The sequence below is a fragment of the Myodes glareolus genome, chromosome 27 (assembly GCF_982192425.1).
Source record: "Myodes glareolus chromosome 27, mMyoGla1.1, whole genome shotgun sequence".
Taxonomy (NCBI): domain Eukaryota; kingdom Metazoa; phylum Chordata; class Mammalia; order Rodentia; family Cricetidae; genus Myodes; species Myodes glareolus.
The window spans coordinates 36127496-36148083 of NC_142052.1; the positions used below are offsets into that span (position 1 = coordinate 36127496).

General features: G+C 43.1%; 1 protein-coding gene and 1 long non-coding RNA gene across 4 annotated transcripts in view; one reads left to right on the forward strand and one right to left on the reverse strand.

The window, feature by feature from the left end:
- The window catches only part of Tmeff2 (transmembrane protein with EGF like and two follistatin like domains 2), a 282612-nt gene that overhangs the window by 7729 nt on the left and 254295 nt on the right, over window positions 1–20588 (reverse strand). The window contains exons 9-10 of one of the 3 annotated variants that reach the window (XM_048456056.3): window positions 19964–20122; window positions 16139–16471 (exon numbers count right to left, since the gene is read on the reverse strand). In XM_048456056.3, the coding sequence (XP_048312013.1) occupies window positions 16375–16471; window positions 19964–20122 (256 nt within the window). In that variant the 3' untranslated portion in view covers window positions 16139–16374. Of the gene's footprint in view, window positions 1–16138; window positions 16472–17334; window positions 17462–19963; window positions 20123–20588 lie in introns of those variants that run through there. The other 2 variants (XM_085684183.2, XM_048456057.3) reach the window with 2 other exon arrangements.
- LOC125414216 (uncharacterized) lies at window positions 1074–19969 on the forward strand. Its single transcript, XR_015000109.2, has 5 exons — window positions 1074–1728; window positions 14887–14987; window positions 16688–16925; window positions 18263–18355; window positions 19750–19969. It is a non-coding gene; the product is annotated as an uncharacterized LOC125414216 (long non-coding RNA).

A 20588-nucleotide genomic window follows, 5' to 3' on the forward strand; every position in this document is an offset into this window, starting at 1 on the left:
TAAGGTATTGTGTTTGTGCAGCTCATTTGGAAATGTAATGCATAATTAAGAAATATAATAGATAATCATCTGTAATAGTCAAGCTTGTAGTCATGTTAGTTAGATTTTCTAGATATATAGAGATATATTTCAGTAGGATAGGTATTCTTCAAATCTTTAAGAGACTACATAATATGGCATTTAAAATGTTTAATGTCTTAGAACTTTTCATGACACTGAGTCACATCTGCTCCTGGCAGCACCAATTACTTCAAGAACTTTGGGTGACTGTCCAGGAAATGAGATGTCTCTGTCATTTCTAATATTATATCCTTCTGAAGACTTTGATGGAGTTGAAGAGTAGATAGTAATAATATAGTTTTCCTTAGTTATGATAAGAGATAAAGTAGCATGTTGAAGTTAAAACCTTCCTTTTTATTTAAAAAAGGAAGGCGATGTGGGATTCTTTTCTGTATGCTGTGAATATGATTGGTGAATAAAGAAACTGCCTTGGCCTGTTGATAGGGCAGAACTTAGGTAGGTGGGGAAAACTAAACTGAATGCTGGGAGAAAGGAGGCAGAGTCAGAGAGAAGCCATGGACCTGCCAGAGACAGACACGCTGAAACTTTGCTGGTAGGTCACAACCTTGTGGTAAAATACAAAATAATGGAGATGGGTTAATTCTAGATGCAAGAGCTAGCTAGCAATACGTTCAAGTAATTGACAAAGCAGTGCCTTAATTAATACAGTTTCTGTATGATTATTTTGGGTTTGAGCTGCCAGGCAGATGGATCGACTAAGCAGCCTTATTACAACACAGTCTAGAGTGGTCAGCTTTTCCAAACACAGAGTGGCCTCCTGGCAGGGTGAGGACTGGACGGAGCGACTAAGAGGGCAACTGGAAGCTGTTCAGTAGGGCAGTTGTGTAAAGAATGAAACATGAGTCACATCAGGGACCAGGAGCTCAATCAATGGTAACTATTAAAATAATTTTCATTGCCTGCTAACGGGTCTATGGATGCTGATTAACTATATTAGAATGTTTGCGTTCGGGCAGACCATAAAGAAATGTCCCTTTTCTACCTACGGTTTGACTGCAAGTATCTCCGCATTAGGACAATCGGGCAGAACGGAGCTTATGGGATTGACTCACACTATTTCCCCCAGTCAAGCTAAGAGAACGATCTCATTCAGTACAATACACCGCCCACTGACCCGTTAACAGGAGATGCCTCTTCAAGTTCTCACGGGTGTAGCAATGGTAGAAAAGCTTCCTGCATCTTGTGTTCTAGCAACTCTCCAGATCAGACGTCAGCGCCCCGCAGAGAGCCAGCCTTGCTAGGCATGGCATGTGGCTGCAGTTAGAGTCTGCCATCCAACTTTCCTCCCTCCCAGCTGCCTGCCTTTATCAGCTGCAACAGCCATGACGGTGCCACTCTCACGCAATTCAGCATACAGCGTTCCGGGGGTTCCTAAGCATTGGGTTGGAACCAAGCAACAGACGGAGAGGTTCTGTTGCGGAGAGGCTGTAAGGAGAGGTGGACAGCGAGGCAGGGAGCCAAATGGGCCGTCTGGAAGATGGAGGTCCCGAGAGCAGGGTGGTTCCGCTGTGGAGATTCCTAGGAAGCTGCGGTTTTCACGCCCTCCCTTTCTTGTCTTTCCCTTCCTTCCTGTGACCGATGCCCACTCGGAGGAAGCCTCCGCTGCTCATTTCCTGGCAATAGCCGCCTGTCTTCTCGGCCCCACAGGTAGGAGCTTCTCTCGAAGGCTGAGCTCCGACAACTCCATTATCCTTGGAGAAAGCAGCCAACGTGGTGCAGATGGTATTTGAAATGTATTTGTTTCTGTGTCAACTGCTCTGTTCTGAACATAAACATCAATTCAGTGACTTCGCTGTTGTAAGTGATAAGTTGCGGCAGCGTCGCTTGCTTCTGAGTTAAACGACAGCAGCAAAATGGAAAATCACCATTAAAAGGCTATATTTGCATATTTTATGCTGTCAAAGAACACGGCACTAATGTAGCATAAGGAGAAGTCTTAAACAGAAACATTACAGCTTTCAAAATCGAAGGAAGACTTTTTAAAGTGCCGAAATTTCATTTACAAAAAGAAACAGGGAACGTTTATTTCCCTGGCAAAATAATAAAGAGCGCTTTCTGGTGACATTTTTAATAGCATATTAATTTGAAATGGTAATTTTGAGAAGTAATTTCATTTACATAAACACCAAATGCATTCTAAATGCTCGGCATTATCATAATGACTGGAAATTAAATTAATAATGATAGGGAAGTTAAAATCTGACATAACCTCCTTGAATTTTTGTATTTACTCCCATTGAACTTGCATGCTCAACTTCATTTGTTTTAGTCTTGCCGAGCTGAACAATTCTTCTTCAGCTTCGGGAGTTTGGAATTGACTCTCCAGAGGTATTCACAGGAAAGCGAACCAGCCAGGCACTTTAGCAGCTGCTAGGTCTAATTGGTCAAAGGTACACAGGCAGGCATGCACACCAACACACACACACACACACACACACACACACACACACACACATGCACGCACGCACACACACACCATAATGTCAATTATTTGGCTGCTGCATTGCTGTGTTTTGCTGAGATGGGTGAACTAAGAGGTTGTTCTTTTAATAAAGGCAGGGGTTCTTTTCAAAGTTATAACTAAGTTATTGTATAAAATCAAGACCCAGAGGTATAAAGCCCACAAGGAGGGGAGAAAACATTTCTCTTCCTACCCTGAAGAAGCATACAAGCTCTATAAATGGTTTTGGTAACGGGATTCCTTAGGGTGGCCTCTTGGTTCCTTTCCTTCTCTTTCAACTGGGCGCCATGATGGTCAGCGAACCTGCTGATTGCAGGACCTTCAGCAAGGCACAAGACAGCAGGCGATCTTGCTTTCAGAAGGCTTGAGCAGTTTGGGGATTCAAAGGTTGAGAAGCGAACTTCGAATTTGTCTTCTAGATGAGCGATTCCTAGGGCAGACAGTTCTCTCTGGAAATGTCAGCACAACCCAGGACTCTCAGTCACATGCTCTGCTCCTTCGCGTTTGCTGGTTGGCCACTGTGGTTCAAGTCCTTGATCTCTTTGCTTCCTAGACTAGATTTTGACAAGAAAGTCGTGAGGAAATGCCACCGATTCTGAAGTACAGGGCGGAACAGGCACGTTATGCTCCACGCAGGACTCTCTTCCGCTCCTAGAAGGCTTTGCCGGCCCAATTTCCGCACGCTTTGGCCAGGATACCTCTGGGACTCCCATTTCTCAGACAAGACTTCTGAAACGGCGCATGCGTGACAGCTGCTTTACCAAGACAGTGTTTGTCCTGTCGACCCCAGGCGGCTCTTCCTCGTTTTCTTAAGTTTCCATCCGCTCGAGAGTTTCAAAACATTAGATAAAATGGAATGAGAAGATGAATTTCTACAATTTACTCCAAATTCTTTATTCTGAGATTTTCATTGAGCTCGAAGAACACAGCAACAGAACGAACCAGTCACCGGTGGACTGAACGGCCTGGCTTCAGAGAGCTGACAGTCTGTGTAGCAAGCCAGTCTCGACTCGGAAATTAGAAGTTCATGGCGAGCGCTCTGTGTGGGTCCCATGCACTCAGTGCGGCAGGTCTTACAGTTGGAAGACCCCTTTATAGGTAGCCATGGCTGTCATTGCACTGAATCTGCCTTTCCTTATATTGTTCTGTTCTCACGGCCCTTTTTCTGGAGCAGTTCATTGGGCCCCAGACAGACATGAATGGGCTCAATGGAGGCAACAAACAGGACAATTAAATATCGCTAGAGCGTCTGATTGGCTGCTTTTAAACCAAGGAGGGGGCTGGTGATGAAATTTCAGCCATAGATCCATAAACACATAGCAGTAATATCTGCGGTTAAAATCAGTTTAATGTGCTCTAGTATCGTTTATGGATCCCCCATCCCCACCCCATAGAGTTTGGTCTGACAGATTTAAGGTCTTCTACCTGCTAATCATTTCTTTGAATCTTTAACGGGGCAGGCTCTTCTTACCTGAAATTCTAAAGCAATGTAGTAGATTAGGAGAAAGATGTATTGATAAATCACCTGTGCTAACCTCCCCCTCCCAACTCTTCCACCCGCCATAAAACACTTGGAGAGTGAAATCCAAAGCTGTCTCCTGTTCTCTAGTGGCCTCTCTGTTTGTCATTTTAAAGGGGGAGTTTATTCAGAATACAATTACTTCATTTACAACTGACCTCACGGAACGATCATTTCACGTTTTTTTCTTTGGTGGCTTCGGAAGCACTGTCTTAGTTGGTGAAGGTCTTTCCTTTTGTGTCCTTTCAAATGAATGGGTAAGAATACAATTGAGACCTGGGTTGTAAACAAGACATCAGGTTATGGCCCACTCCTTAGGCCCTCATCCCTGCCAATATTTATGTGTGCTTGAGTTTCATCCCATGCCTCGGTTTGCCATCCGGCAATTTTGACCTCTGACACATAGAACCACTGCAGTTGCTGCTTTTTCCTCTTACAAAAGAAAGACTCAGAGATAAGTAATAGTAGAGAAATAAAACAGGGTATATTTGTTTCCATCTTAGCTTTTCAAATGTCTGTGTCTGACATGTAGAGATTCCCATAATGCCCCTGCCTCACTACTTTCTATATGATCTCTGTCCTGCCCTGTCTCTTTCTTTGGCAATTGGTGTCCCAAAGCCCTGTCTCTTCTTGCTGCCTAAAATGGGTGCTGGAAAGATCGAATGAGAGACAAAGACAAGTGGTTTCGTTTATGCGTTTTGGAGTTCAAGTGCCTTTCAGAAACAACAGATCGTTTTTAATCTGACATCTCCTAATTAAACTGATCGGGAGATAAAACGCATCCAACAAGTGTCTGAATCATGGAAGTTAAAAATCTCAGAGAATTGCAAAAGCCATTCGTGCTCCTAAACCCTCAGGAAAGGGAATGTCCTTGAAAGGTCTCCTAGCAGGGAGTTAGAGACCTCAGCTGGGGGCCTGCTGTCATGTTGTAATCACTATAATTTATAGCACACCAGCTCATCCCCTTCGCCTCACCAGGAGGCCACCTGGAAGTTAGTCAGCTTGAGGCAAGGCCAGAATATAGGAAGAGGAAAGGAAAAAGAATGGTAAACTCCCTCCAAGGAGTCTGTGCTATAATGTACACTTCAGGGCGTCTTTCCCGGGAGTCTAACTTTCAAACAGAACACATCTTCAGTTTCTGCATATATGTGTCGTTAGAAAAGAGTTATGACCTGTCCAGAGCAATTCCTCCAGGATCTTTGGCAGAGGTTCAAGAATGACTTCAATTTCATTCATTCATACATTGAGTCAGACACTCCTTCATCGAATATTAATTTGGGATCTGCCAACTGGGTCACAGTGAGACAGATCTCTAGATCGTGGGTGGCTGAACACTCCTTGGAGTGAAGTTGGGAAGAGATGGAAAGAGAGGTAAACCTGGATGTGAACAGGACAATGTCGGGTATTCTACCGCTTCTGCCGTCTAAAGCAATCTTGTTCAACTCTGGCTCTTTGCCCCCGCATTTTAGTTAGAAAGAGACATTGGAGCGCTAGAAACTTCAGATGGGAGAAGGAGCAAAAGAGAGGGAAGGTAGAAACGGAGAGGCGTTAGCTCTCGAAGTTAGACAGGTTACCTCTCGGTGATTTTTACGGCAAGCCATTAAAACAATCTGCACAGAAGCTGCAGCGTGGGACTGTGGGACTAGCCTTGCCTGCTCGACAGGTAGCCTTGAGAGGCACACGCATGTCCACAGGCAAGGATAACAGTACAGTGGAACAGAAGAGTTTGGGGGCTCATCTGGATTCAAATCTTGACACTGTCTTCTTCTAGATTTGTTATCCGGCAAGTTGTTTGCAAATTTCCAGCGGCATTATCAAAAACCTGATAGTGTTATAACCTCTATCAAAGACTCATTATGAGAATACGTGAAAGTGTATTCATAAAGGCTCTAAATAATTCCTCTCCTTTTGAAAGATAACCAGGAAATACATGCCTGCAAGTTCTCTATTTGTCTGAAGTCACAATTTAGATTTTTGTGTGTGTGTGTGTCTAGCACATTATTATACTCCATAAGCTACAGTAACCATTTCTTAAAATTCTCCAGGATGCCAAGCAAGACCAAGTCAGTACTCTGCCAGCATGTCACATCCTAAGACCAACAGGGCCGAGTGTTAACGGGGGAATTATGTAGGTCTAGTTGGACTGTTCAAATGTCTGTGGGGAGTGCTTTGATTGTTGACTGGAATGAGGAAATCCATGCTGAACGCAGGGAGCACCGCTTGCTTAGTGGATTCGACCCTGAACTGTGGAAGAATGAGAAAAGCTAGCTGAGAATACTCTGCCTCACAACCAAGCAAGGACGGACTTGCCCTATGATCCTGACTGTAGATGCGATCGATACAGCCAACTGTTTGAGCTTTCTCGACATCCTGGAGATGATGGGCTGTAACCCGGAACTGTGAGCTAAAAGCCAAATCCTTCCTGTCCCCAGTTGTTCTCTGTCAGGATATTTTATCACAGCCACAGAAACAAAACCAGGACAGGGCTGTTCATTGCATGGCTCCCAAACTCAGCGAAGGATCCCGACTGACACCGGGGGACGGGCTTTAATTCGTCTGTTTAGCTCCAAACCCAACAGTGTTCCTTTGAGGTTGACCACTCCTCAGGTCTGAGCTTGTGAGGCATCTGGTGTTGTGAAGACTCAAAAAAGAAAAGAAATCAGAGAATGGAAAATTCAAGGCCAGTGCCAGCATTGGAAAGAAAGGGTGTTGTAACACTGGGCAGAAGAGGAAGCAGCTTGGGGAGAGCAAGGCAAGAGAACAGAGACGTCTCGGTTTGAAGGAAGCAGAGTCAGACAACGGGATTCAAACACTGGATCTCTGTAATGGGACTGGAGCACTGGCAGAGACATTTGTGCTGGTGGGAAGAAGGAAGTAAAGCACAGATGACTGGATCTTTTTCTGAACTCTCAGTGGCTCCATGCTCTCAAGACCTCCTCGAGAAATCTTGGAAAATCTTTCTCACAGAAGATGATGGTAACTTAGACGGGAACATGTGTCTCCACACAACGTTCGGCTACAGAATGAATGGCAAGAATTAGGAAGGAAAATGGGTTCGTTTCCCCCAGCGTGCTTCTACACATAGATGCAAATCTTGGTCAATAATCTTCACTTAATGGTCCTTCCAGAACAGTGCCTGGCAGGTTGCAGGGCCAGACTCTAGAAGCAGAACTTCAAAGGGGAAGCACCTCGCTTAGAAATGAGATGCGCTCTGTCCATGCACCAACAAAAAGATCCCATTTCTGATTTTGATCTGTGGTCGCTTTTGCAAGCGCCATCTGCTGAGAGTAGCTCTCTCTTTTCCACACTTTCCCTAGGAGCGCGCTGGATAGCTTGTTTTCCTCCTTCCCCTTCAAAGCCTTTTCTTTCGTTAGCCGGCTCTTCTGTGTACTGGGTGAAAACGGGGTTGAGGAGGTGGAAAAATGAAATTGTCATCTTTTGTGGTCAGCCGGCCCAGGGAGCATTTGATCTCCTTGAAGTCTTTTCGGGCAGTTTTCTGAGACGCCTTTACTCATCCCCACTGAACTGATAACGATGGAGCTTCAATCTCTGTTGCCTTCGATCATTTTCTTATTCTGCCAGCTCAATGACTGTCTTCAGCGCCACTTCTGCCAGCAGGTCTGACAGAGGTGGAAGGGAGGGGGGAAAAAAGGAACACAACAGAACAGAACACAAAACAAACAAAAAAACCCTGCTTTTTGGCGAGGGCTGTAAAAAACTTCGCTTTTAGTTCTCTCTTAATGTGTAAGCTGTGTGTTTCTCAAACAAAAATGGTATTCATGTTCATGGCAACAGAAATGCAGAAAAAAATGGCAGAAGATGAGAGAACCGGCAGCTATATTCACGCTGCTGTCAAAGCAGCGCCAGATGCCCTTTGGGAAAAGCCTTTCCTCCTAGCTGCACTAGTGAGCCAGATGCTCCTTCTTTGTCTAAGTTAGATTCTTACTTAGAGGCCTCCACTCCACCCTGAGCAGAAAACTTCTGAACTCTAGATCTGCCTTTGCTACAAAGCAACTGAGCTCATTTGATCACAGTGCAGAATGGGACACCCCCCACCCCCGGGATACCCTCCCCACCCTGGTTTCTAGACAGAGTGACTCCGTTTACACATCATACTGGAGGTAGGAATGAACACTTGGGTGGAGATCCAGCACCTCAAGAATTCCCTTCGCCTGATTGGACCCACTGGCTGTCAAGGGGAGGCTGAATGCTAAGGCATGTACTGTTCTCCCCGTGCAAGCCTCTCTCCCGGAATCCCTGTATGACTGTAATTAAGCAGGAGAGTTAATTTTATGTAAATCATGCGCTACTGTAATTGGGCGCAAGTGCACAGTCATGTACATCTTATTTAAAAGTGAAATATAATGTTGTTCTGAGGATGCTGGTGCGGCAGAGTCTCAGCCCTCTGGGGGGACGTCGGCAGCAAGCACTGGCTGTTTACAAGACTCACTCTTTGGTCGGCGAGCTTAATTACAAATCATGTGGCTCTGCTTGTGAAGGATTGAGTCACCTGCCTCCCGAAAGGCTGAAGGTACAGACCGGGGCTTCCCTCTCCATTTCTCTCTTCACCTCGACTTAGAGAACAGCCATTTTTCTCTTTCTAGTCATCTTTTCAAACCCAAACAGTGTTTTCCAGTGGCTTGCTCTGCTTGGCAGTCCCCACCCATCTATCCCCAGGCAGACTGCAGAGGGATTTGTCTTCTGGAAGCCAGGACTAGTCGCTTTCCTTTTTTAGCTCGTCTTCTCTAATGCGACGCAGGATTGCTTTATGATCCCAGGATTTTGTTTTCCAAGTGCGGGCAGATTAGGTACCATCCAGAAGTCTGTGTTTGTGATCGCTACCACCCCTCCTGCACAGTCCTGAGAGGGAGGCTGGCCCCGGACGCAGGGGGATACAGGGCTTGCTCTGGTCTACTCTTCACTATCGACACGGCTCATCTGGGACTTTGGGACAAGGTTGCCCAGCAGAATATAAAGCATCGAAAGCATCTAATCTACATATCTCAAGGTTGAGATTTGTGAGGATGAAAATATGCAGGGCACTGAATGTTTATTTTAAACATAGTCTGTCCTCACCCAGAGGCCTGAAAACTCATCTGGGGGAGCTGTACTTCAGCTTCATTCTTGCTGAACTTGCCAGGCCAGCTATTGTACCCGCAAACTCTAGGCACAGTGGGTTAGTCATCCCAGACTTCAGGGCAGGAGGCCTCTGGATACCCCATTTTGTGCTCCTTGCATTCTGGCCATCATTCCACACCCCAAAACCCTGCTCAGATGCTTCAGATTCATTTCCTTTAGAAGGGGTATTTGAAAAAAAAATGACTCTTATTCCTCTTTTCGAACTGTCCACTTCCTGCCCACCAGGTGTTCGATACGCCCTTCTCTCTCACCGTCCCATAACCTTCCATTTTCCATCCACAACTTGTCTGTTTTTCATGTTGTCATTGTTTAGTTGGAGGTTCTTTGATGTGGGAGGTCCTTCTGTCTATGTGTTGCTTATTTTGGTCAATGAATAAGGAAACTGCCTTGGCCTGTTGATAGGGTAGAACTTAGGCGGGGAAAACTAAACAGAATGCTGGGAGGAAGAAGGGCTGAGTCAGGGAGGGAAGCCATGGAGCTGCAGGAGACCGACGCTGGGAACTTTAGCCAGTAAGCCACAGCCACGTGGTAATACACAGATTAATAGAAATGGGTTGAATTAATATGTAAGAGTTAGGCAATAAGAAGCTAGAGTCAATGGGCCATGCAGTGATTTAATTAATATGGTTTCTGTGTGATTATTTTGAGGCTAAACTAGCTGGGTGGCCGGGAACGAACAAGCAACCCTTCCCCCAACAGTTCTTTTATGACATACCATCAGTCTAGAGGACATATATGGATGTGAACTACTGAAGGGACTCCTAAGATACGCCTTACTTAGCAAGGAAGGAAACATGCTCCCTGTTGGTCAAAGTGCTTGACCTTCATCTTTGTTCTTATCAACAGACTCCTTAGAATAACTTGTGGCAAAGCATAGTAGAATAAAATGACTCTGTTGGGCCCATTGGTTCAGGGAATTCAGTGTCTCTTTCTACTAGGCAATTTCGGCTTGGGCAATGAGGTGCAGTTCTTTGCATATTTCTTTATTTAAGCAACATATACTTTTGTGTACATATAATGTATGTGCATGTATGCATGCATGTATGTTCTTATATGTGTGCATGCATATGCATGCCCATGAGTGAGGTCATTCTTGAGCATCATGGTTCTGTACCTCAATCACTACTTACCTTTTTTATTTTTAATCTATCATCTATATATCATCTATCTATCTATCTGTCTATCTATCTATCATCTATCTATCTATCTATCTATCTATCTATCTATCTATCTATCTATCTACCTGTCATCTATCTATCTATCTACCTGTCATCTATCTATCTACCTGTCATCTATCTATCTATCTATCTATCTATCTATCTATCTATCTATCTATCTGTCTGTCTGTCTTTCTGTCTGTCTGTTATCTATCTATCTATCTATCTATCTATCTATCTATCTACCTACCTACCTACCTACCTACCTATCTATCATCTATCTGTTATCTATCATCTATCAATCAATCTATCTATCAATCATCTATCTATCTATCTATCTATCTATCTATCTATCTATCTATCTATCTATCTATCTTCTACTATTTTTAGCAAGTAGGATAGGCTGGGTGACCAGTATATCCCAGGGATCTGCCTGTCCTTATATCCCCAGCACTGGGATTACAAGTACATGCCATAACACCTGCCTCTTTTATACATATTCTCTAAGAACTGAAGTTGGATCCTCAAACCTGCTATTAAATTTTGTGTTGTGTTCACGTTTGAATATATATAGAGAAATTCATAAAAATTATCATAAATGATATTCAATGATATCCACAAATACATTGATATTTTCTCTTGGCCTTTATATGATTATGTTTTTGTTTGGGTTTAGCTACATATTCTCATCTCAAGCATCAATTAAGTTTTCTTTCTTAATATATTTATTAAATTACCTGATAATACAGCGATGACAATCTGGGGCATTGCTCTGTGCTTTGTGTTCATGAACAGCCGGACTCCGATAAAAGACTCCTATTCTCTGTGTCTAAGCCCATGGAGGAGAACTAAGCTGGACTGTGCCTCAAAGTGCTGCAACAAAGAATGCATGCTTCCTGCCGTGCACAAAAGAGAGGAGGTTACCATTCTGAGAATGAGAGGAAGTCCGCCGAGAGGAGATGTCCATGGGGTGGAAGGGCATGCAGTCATCTCAAAATATACCCCAAAGAATGGGGTTGATTGTGGGGGTCCTGGGAGCTCTTTTGTCAGGGTGGCTATGGTGCTCACGCCTTGTGTGGAGCCAGTGCCTTTACTGGATCAGGAAGGCTCAGCACAGGACCTGGTCTACTACAACATGTCCTTTTGTTCCTCCGCCCCACCCCCAGTCACTGATTTTGTTCTGTTAGCTCATGTACGATTTTGCCCTTTCTGGACTAGGAACACAAAGGCAAATGCTGTTTCTTTCACTTCTTACCTCATGGAGGGTTAGTAACGACAACTTACTGAAAACCTTTAAGTATACAAGATACTCAAGTTAGCCCATATACCATTCATGGAGCTCAACCTAGGTTGTATCCCTAGAATAGCTGGACCAGTGATGCAGATTTCCAACCATGGTGAGACTGGATATCAGCACATCTTATATACGTTCTGATGTTGCCTTCAGAGGGCCATGTTCAGTCATAGATTTATGTTCTGGTTATAAAACTAATCCCATTACTTCATATAACCCTTCATCCTTCCTCTGTCTTTTATGGGTGCTTCCTGTGGATGCTCATATAGAGATATCAATTAATTCAATGAAGAAGCTTTCATTATTGATATCCAGATGATTAATTATGTAAGTGAAATGTCTCCTGTAATTGAGGAAGAGCAGTCTATACAGGTGCGGCCTGACTTGGCAAATGGAAACAGCATCCCGAGGACAAACATTAGCAAGGTCTAATGTGACTTTGAGATAAACCTTGTCATAGTTCAATTCTCTGCACTGGCTTCTCTGTGAGGATCAGCCAGAACAGGACTGACTCATCCTGGTCCTAAAACACAACAGACTCGATGCTACACGCATTATCAGGATCTTAAGGAAAAGAATGATGTTCTCCCCGCCCCCACCACCAGCCTTTTCAGACATGATACTAATGGATGAATTTGGGGGAAATTTGAGTTGGAGTCTTTTTGATCTTTGATCCCTTTATCGCCTTCGTTTCCCAGAACTAAAACCAAAGACACAAGAAGCCCTCCTCTGAGTGACTATGATGGCTGGACTTTGTCTAACTCGGACTGTGTGATTCCCACCATGGATAGCTCTGCTGATAAAATATGCTTTATTGGAACTGTTTACTGTTACCATAAATATTTATCATGGCCCTACGAAGGATTTCCATATATTTCCATGGTACTCTGTGCACGCCAGTGTTCCGAGCCCCCAAACATCGATTGCTGCTATTTCTCTTAGTCGTTACGTTGTGTGCGGGAAGATGCTGCTTTCTCCATTTTAAACAGGAGCCATAGGGAACTTGGGCAAATTGCCCAAGGCTAAGTAGGTAATAAAGGAGGCCTTAAGCCTGGACTCACATCTGCCTCATTTCAGAAGCTGAATTCTCGATATTATACTCAGTTTGAAGCCACGTCCTGAAATAGCTCACTCCTTTTAAATTCTTTAAGCAGAACTTAAAGGTTATTTTATTTTATTTTATTTTATTTTATTTTATTTTATTTTATTTTGTGGCTTGATAAATCCTTGTCTGTCACTCACCTTCACCTCCTCTGAAAGTAGAGATCTGTTCCTACCCCATGCTGTCCCACCGGTCAAGAATAGTATCAGGCATTGGATAGAGACCGAGTAAATGCTTGTAGAATAAGTGAAAAACGTTAGCGAGCCTTGGATCCTTCGATTCACATCACTGTTAGGCTACGAGAAAGACTGACTTGCATGGATAAAAGTGACCCAGCACGGAAAGTCCCTCAACATGATCAGGAGATGGGCTGGTGTTCACGGGGGCTTCTGTGAGAATCTGTTACTTTCCCTGAGCGTTGTAAAGACAGGGGTGTGAGGATGGCGTGGAGGGTACAAAACGGCAGAAGTAAGACCCTTTGAATGGTGACGGGAGTGAAACCATTCTGTGTATGTCATTGTGGAAAGGTCCGGAGGACATCCTGGAGGTCAGGATTCCCAATCACTACGCAATGACCGGAAGGACAGTCTTTGTTACCTTCTGTGTTATCCTTCCTTTACCTCAGACTCCCCCTTGCATCTCTGAGAACTGTAAGTCAAGGATCCAAGATGGCTTGGTAGTGAGTTCCTTTCAGGTAAGGGTTTCTTTCGAGACTTTTCCATTGTCCCCTCACAGCATAGAAGAGGGCTTGCCATTTCTGACCCTCAGTAAATCCAGAATCTGTTGTAAATGTATACTGAAGGGGATCTTTAGGTATTTATTTAAAAGCCATTTGAATTGATGTTTATAGTAAGCAACCATAATAGTTAATGTCTCTTTGATAACAGTAGTAAAAATAAAGTCCCTTTTTCGGAATATGCACACGCTTAGGATTAAGGAGATGGGTTGACAAATATATGGCAGAATTCAGTTCAAAGATATGAAGTGTTTGGCTCAGGGCTCCCTGTAGCACTGGGGGCCCAGGAGGAATTTAACAAAACAGGGGAGGTGGCTCTTACAATTACTTTCTGCAAGCTGTTTGGTTATATTGGACAGATGAGATCGCCTTTCTTTATTAGACTGGGCCATGTAAGCTCCATGCTTCAGCGGGCCTTCTGACTAAGTAGCGTGCAGGTTCAGTCAAGAGCAAACGAAGCGGATGCCGGGAGAAAGCAGGATGGTGTCGCGAAAAGAGCGGAAGAGGGAATTCCGGGTGTTTGCTTGGAGAAGAAAATAAGTGTAGAGTTCTGGCGTGGATAAAAAACCTTGTTTCTGTCTTTATAGTTTAAATACACAGCATTGTTCCTTCGCCTTAGAGAGGAGCAGCGAGAATCAAGCTGAGAGAGACTGCAGACAGCTGAGCTCTGACCCGCTGTGAGGGGGAAAGATCTAGAAAACTAGAATGGTACAGGAATCAAATGGCGAAGAATGAGAGATGAGTTAGGAGAGGCCAGCAGATTCTGCTGGTACTGGACTGTGAGCTCCTGTGGATCAGACACCACGTTTTATTTGTATTGCCCCAGGAACTAAAAGAACACATTTAGGATTCATTATGTAGGTGAGCACAGATGTGGGAGGAAAGCTATAAGGGACTTCTCCCAATACTGAGGTTTATGATCGCTGATAAAAATTTGCATGTAATGATGCATAAACTTACTACAAAGTCAGTAATTGCATGTACTTGTAACCAAAAGTGAGTGGAAGAGTTTCTTCGAACAGATATGTTGCCATGGGTGGTACATTCTTGCTCTCTTCTTTAGGGAGAAGGAAGGGGTTATTTGCCGCAACTACTGACATACACCTCTGTGTATGCTGAACAAATGAACCTTCCAGGCAGCTTGGCAGGGATATGTCGTATGCAGGTGTCAAGAGGAGTGATTTCATAGGGACACTTGAGTGACGGCTGTGTCAATAAAGTCACATTTCCCAAGCTTATGACAATCTAGAAAACCACATTTTTTTCAAAGAACCCAGGTCTTACATAGATTGTCACCTTTCTTATATGTTAACAAATGCCTTAAGCTTCACTTGAAACCCTTATTTTTCTGTTTTATACCCAGACCGTTTTGATTTGGCGTGTCTTTTGTTTTCTAGCAAAGGAGGGGATGCCATCTCTTCTCGCTCATGAAGAAGTCATTTGAGGAAGACAAAGCTTTATTTAAATCACCCGTATGTGCTACAAGAACTACTCAAAGGTAACCGATAATAAGGGAATTATTTAATTTGATATTTCATCTTAGTCGTTGAGCATTTTCATAGTTTATGTCCCCCCCCAAACAGAGTGATGGCTTATCACCGTCTGCTCATATCTGACATAGGTTGGCAACAGCCCCTGCTAGGCTCCTTAGAGTCTCAGGGATTTTCTTACATAAATATGCCCAAAACATTTTTCTCCATTGTCATGAAACATTGTCTTTCAGTTTTCAGTTTCAAACCACAGTGCTCTTTGGGCCCTAAGAGCATAAATGCGCACGAGAGCGTTTGTCTTTTGCAAGTCTAGCTTCTTTTCACAGAAGACAGAAGCACAACAGAAGTTTTCTTTAACTTTCTGTGAGACAGGTGTGTGTGTGTGTGTCTGTGTGTATGTGTGTGTGCGCGCGTGCGTGCATGTGTGAAATCTCAACTGTCCTAGAACTAGCTCTGTGGGCTAGGCTGGCCTCGAACTCACAGAGGTTTGCCGGCCCTTGCCTCCCAAGTGCTGGGACTAAAGCACGCAGCATGGCTCATCTCGGAAACTGAGATTTGGGCTCACACCTACTGAGGCAGTTATAGTTTCTTCCTAGTTGCTACTTCTGCTCACAGAAGCAGAACAGGTTTGGCCACTGTTTATATACCTAAGGTATGCCTTACTCAGATCCCCGAGGGCAGATGTAGTTGACGGAAGAGAGCTAGGCTGCCTCCCAATAAAGACAAGTGTCTTCTTTGCATTCTATTTTGGGTCATAAAACACTTACCCTCCCTTCTTCACTTATTTAATTTATATGCCAGAGATTTTTCTTTTCTGAGAATGAAAGCGAAAGACAGGGAAGAAAGTAGACGAAGCAGAGAGGATCCCAGTATCTGACATCTTTTATGCTTCTTTGATACAGTAAATTATTTTTTCTCTTTCCAATAACCATCGTTTCCCTTGGTCTTGGAATCACTCAACACCTAGCTCCAGAGTTCTGTGCCCACGAATGTGCTGTTTGAAGCTGCACAGGGGATGAAATCCTGCTGTCTGCACAGCCTGTGCCGGCTGGACAGGGGTTCCAGCTACAAATCACTGCAAATTTCAGAATGCCTTTTTGTTTCCTCATCACTGAGTATTTATTATATATAACAAATACATGGGAAAGAAAAAACTATATTGTGTGATTGATATAAATAGTTTATTTACATTACAGAAAAAACATCAAGACAATGTATACTATTTCAAATATATCCGTACATAATCAAATATAGCTGTAGTACATGTTTTCATTGGTGTAGATTACCACAAACGCAAGGCAACATGTGTAGATCTCGTCTTATTCTTTTGTCTCTAATACTGTATTGTGTAGTCCAAAGCTGTCCGTTGTCCGGCCGCTGGGAAACATGCTCCCTCTAGATTAACCTTGTGGATGCTCTCGTTGTGTTGTCTGAACTGTAGTGCCCTGTATTTTGCTTCTGTCTGTGAATTCTGTTGCTTCGGGGGCATTTCCTAGAAGGTTGGAAAGTTCACAGATCTTAGTCTAATGCGATCACCGAAAGGTCGGTCCTACCGTCAACGAGCGAGGCTGGAGAGGCCAATTAGTCACGTATTTCAGAGTAAAAATATACTGATCACTAGTAGAACCTTGGAATACTTGTAAAAGTTATTATTATTAGTGGTAGTATTATTGCAATCATTATTATTATTCTTTGCTTCTCTTTGCAGTTGTTTTTAGGCTGCTGTTGAGAACGGAAGAACAGAAGCAGAAGCTGAAGAGAAATACCCCGCCCTTCACTGTTCATTCCTTAAGTATGTTTGTTACACTGGGCAATGACAAGACTCAGCACAAGGCCAACAAGCAAATCCCAAGCTTATCACAGCTCTCTTTAAATGTCTTCAACAACTTTATATCTAAATGTCTTAACGATGAGTGTTATATTGACATTTCAGGGCTCTAAATAAGGTAAGATCCTATCACATTGGAACAAACCAGCTGATAACACCCGATATGTAAATGCAAAGGAATATTGCTTTGGTTTAGCCTAATATCATTGTACTACATTAATGTTATAAAACTCGAGACAAAAATTGGTACCAATTGTGTTGCTTCTACGAAAAGCTAATATTCAGTAACATCTGAAACTCGCTGATCTAGTATTTTTTTAATTATAATAACAGACTTCTTTGATCATGCAAGCAAGAACAATATAAGACTAACAAACTCTATTACATCTACAGGTGGTACAGTGGAAAATACGTAGATAGACATACATACACGTGCACACACATACATAGTAGGTGTGGGCCCATTTTTGTGCGGTTGCTGGGGCCATATATCTGTCAAAAACAAACATGGATCTGAGAAGTCACATTTTCGACAAGGGGGAGATGAAAGTAAAAAAGATGACAGTCCACCGTCTCAATGGGACAAGTCTTTTCACTTGGGAACAGGTCTCTAGATATTCATATTTTTATGAGATATTGCTCAGGAGGCAGGTTCTTGAGTAGACAGAAAAAAAAAAGAAACAGATATGGGTGGAAGTGGGTAGGACAGGAGAGAAAGAACAGGAAGTCAGAACAAAGAACAGACCAGATGAGACCAGCATTAAGAGAAAATTGAGGACAATTGGGGCATCTCCGCTAGGGATTTTTCTGTAAACTCTCTCGCATCTGGGCACTTTGGCATAGGCCTCGACAAACAAGGCTTGCCAGGTCACCAGGCAAGCAGGGTTTCTTGGGGTCAGTGGTGGGCCCAGTTAGGGAGTCTGGTTTGTAAGCTCACTGTCTTTTAATGAATGGGATGAGTCTACCCTGGACAGTGGCGTGACATATGGATTCAGACTTTTCCTGGATTGTGTTTCAAACTTTTGACTGCACAAGGGGGAGAGTTAGATAATGCACGATAGCTAAGCAGGCATGGCTGATGTGCTATTTTTCTTCCCCTAAATCGAATACAGAGTATGTTTTTTTAATTTATTTATTGTTTGTTTTATTTTATTTGATTTTGCTTCGTCTTGCATGGAAAATAAGAGGGAAAAAAAGACATATTCATTGAAAATATAGCAGACATAGCTTACTCAAACTGGGAACTTAGTCCGTGACAGAAGCCCACGCAAAGCTAGGAGCAGCTAGGAGCAGAGGGGCGACATTAAGTGCAAAGTTAAAGCAGTAGACAGGCTGGACAGCATTTTGAGTTCGTGACTCAGCTGCGTAATCTCAGTATGTGATGACATCTCACATTTCAGGGTCTCCGCTGTGATAGTGAGGATAACTGTTCGTTTTTTCTTTTTTCTTTGTAAGGTCATGAAGTATGTGTACACGTGCATTCGTGCACTCAGACAAGGGAATATATAAACATGCGACCAAATTATACCATCTAAAGACAAAATCCTGGTAAAATAGTCTCTATGTTCCACTTTTAAGTTATGCTTAGGAATGAAAACTGGGATCGATAGCTTAGTTGGAGACATGTTTAAGTATTGGAATTCTGAGTTTCTCCACTCTACGGGGCAGCAATCAAGTTGTCATTGGGTGAATATTTATACAAGCTTTGTGTTTCTATGTGCCCTTAGGGATGTCTGAAACAGTTTTCTGTGTCTTAGATTCTTCTTTATCTTTTCATTTTGCGCTCAGTACGTTTGGTTTTCAAGTTGGTTCTACGTCAGCTGCACTTCTTTTCGTATAACCCACTGGCTCACTTGGCATCTAAACCCGAGAGTCAGGACGATGAACTCAACTTGGCTTAGGGCCGCCCCAAGCGCCAGTGATGATCTCCCCTTATGCCTGTAGGCCAGGTGAGGATTGATGAGCTACACTTTCTCTTTTCAAAGAGCGGATCCCACACTTGTCTTCAGAGAAGGTGGCATCATACAGATACCAAGGCGCATTACAGTCTTCATGTTTTAATTTCATAACGCTTCTTATTTTCCCATTTTCTGAAATAAGTTTGGGGGAAATTCTCTGATTTACTATAGAACTGTATAAGTGAATGAAACTCTTCATGTCTTATAGATGTGATAAAAAAACACCTCAAAGAGTTACTCTGGACATTTTAAAAAAGAGAGTAAATTCAGTTTGTTTTTTTTTTTAAACGGATCTACACTGGCCTTTTGGCTGCCATGAGACATAAATGATGCATTGGGTTTAGAGTCTAGTTCTTGCCGACCACGCGTTTACACACTCAAGAGGTCAAACAAATCCCCGACTTTGTTCCTTGTCTCAAACTGAACCTTAGCTATCACTCAGGAATCATGGTTCAATTTCCTGTTGAAACTGGATGAAATCTCTATTCTCTTGTGATCTCATCCCTGTTCAAATAAAAATTACCTTTTTTCTGGGCTTGGAATTTGCTATTAAGCTATGATATTTGCTGCTCTTTCGAAAATATATAGAAGGTTTTCATTTAGGAGAACACAATCTTTCCCATTACATTTAAATCACTGCGATTAGCACTTGCCATGTTAAAGTTAAAAGGTGTTTGTTGTTGACACCAAGTGTGTTAACACTGATGGCGTCCAAATGTTCTACTTGAAACTAAGATGTTATTAATGAGGGCTAGAATGGAAGCATTTCTACACCTTATATAACATCTATTATCACTTTGGGCATAGCGATTCTGGTAGGTAAAGTTAGTGCTTCATAATTTGAATGAAAAGTGGCCTTTTACAGAGAAAAGAGTGTTTAAAGAGATGTGGGCATTCTATGTTAGAGAGGAAAATAGTCTTAGGACATAAACAATACTCATCTTAATATAAAAATGAGTAATATAAGTTGTGCCTGTCCTACAGGGAAACACATGCCTTTTCACGTGGCTATTGAAATGCTCTCACTGGGCGGAGCTAAGACTCACAGAGATCACATGGCTATTGAAATGCTCTCACTGGGCGGAGCTAAGACTCGCGGAGAATAGACGGCTATACTCAGTCCGCCACGAGACTCGGAGTCAAAGGGAGGGACTAGCGCTGCCCTCAGCCTGGGTGATGCCCAAGTCCAGTTACTGACCTTGTGATACAGAGGACCACCACACAGATGACAGCAATCTGAACCGTTCCGATCACCGCTGCAATCAAGACGTACTGAAATCGGACGGGGCCGGGCACGACGTAGAGGACGCTGTAGTCCTTTTTCTCACAGTGCTGGCCAGTGTAGCCAGCATCACATCTGGAAGGAAGCACAGGATCTGGTCACCCGTTGCCCAGAACTCTGTACTCTTAATTTGTGCCATTAACCTCGGTTAACGTGGTTATGGACTGCTTAACGACACAGTGCAAACACTATCCGGCTGTTTGTTTTAGACCTGTTCTATGCCAGGGAAATTCTGAAAAAAATACTGAGTCTGAGATACAGCAGGAGTAATTTCTTAAACTGGATGGCCATAACGTCATAAGGGCCTTAGTTTTGAACGGAGAAATGCTCTTGTAATCCTCTTCAAATATTTTGAAGAGAAAAATCTCGGTGCAGGCAATACAGGTATACAAACAAGCAGTGTGAGCAGCTGTTAGGATAGATCTTGCTTCTCACTCACTCAGCCTCCCAACCAAAAGTTCAGATAGGCAATAACATGTTGAAATAAGCATTTGATATCAAAGCATGCTAATTTGGATCAATATGCCATTGCTTTGTGAAA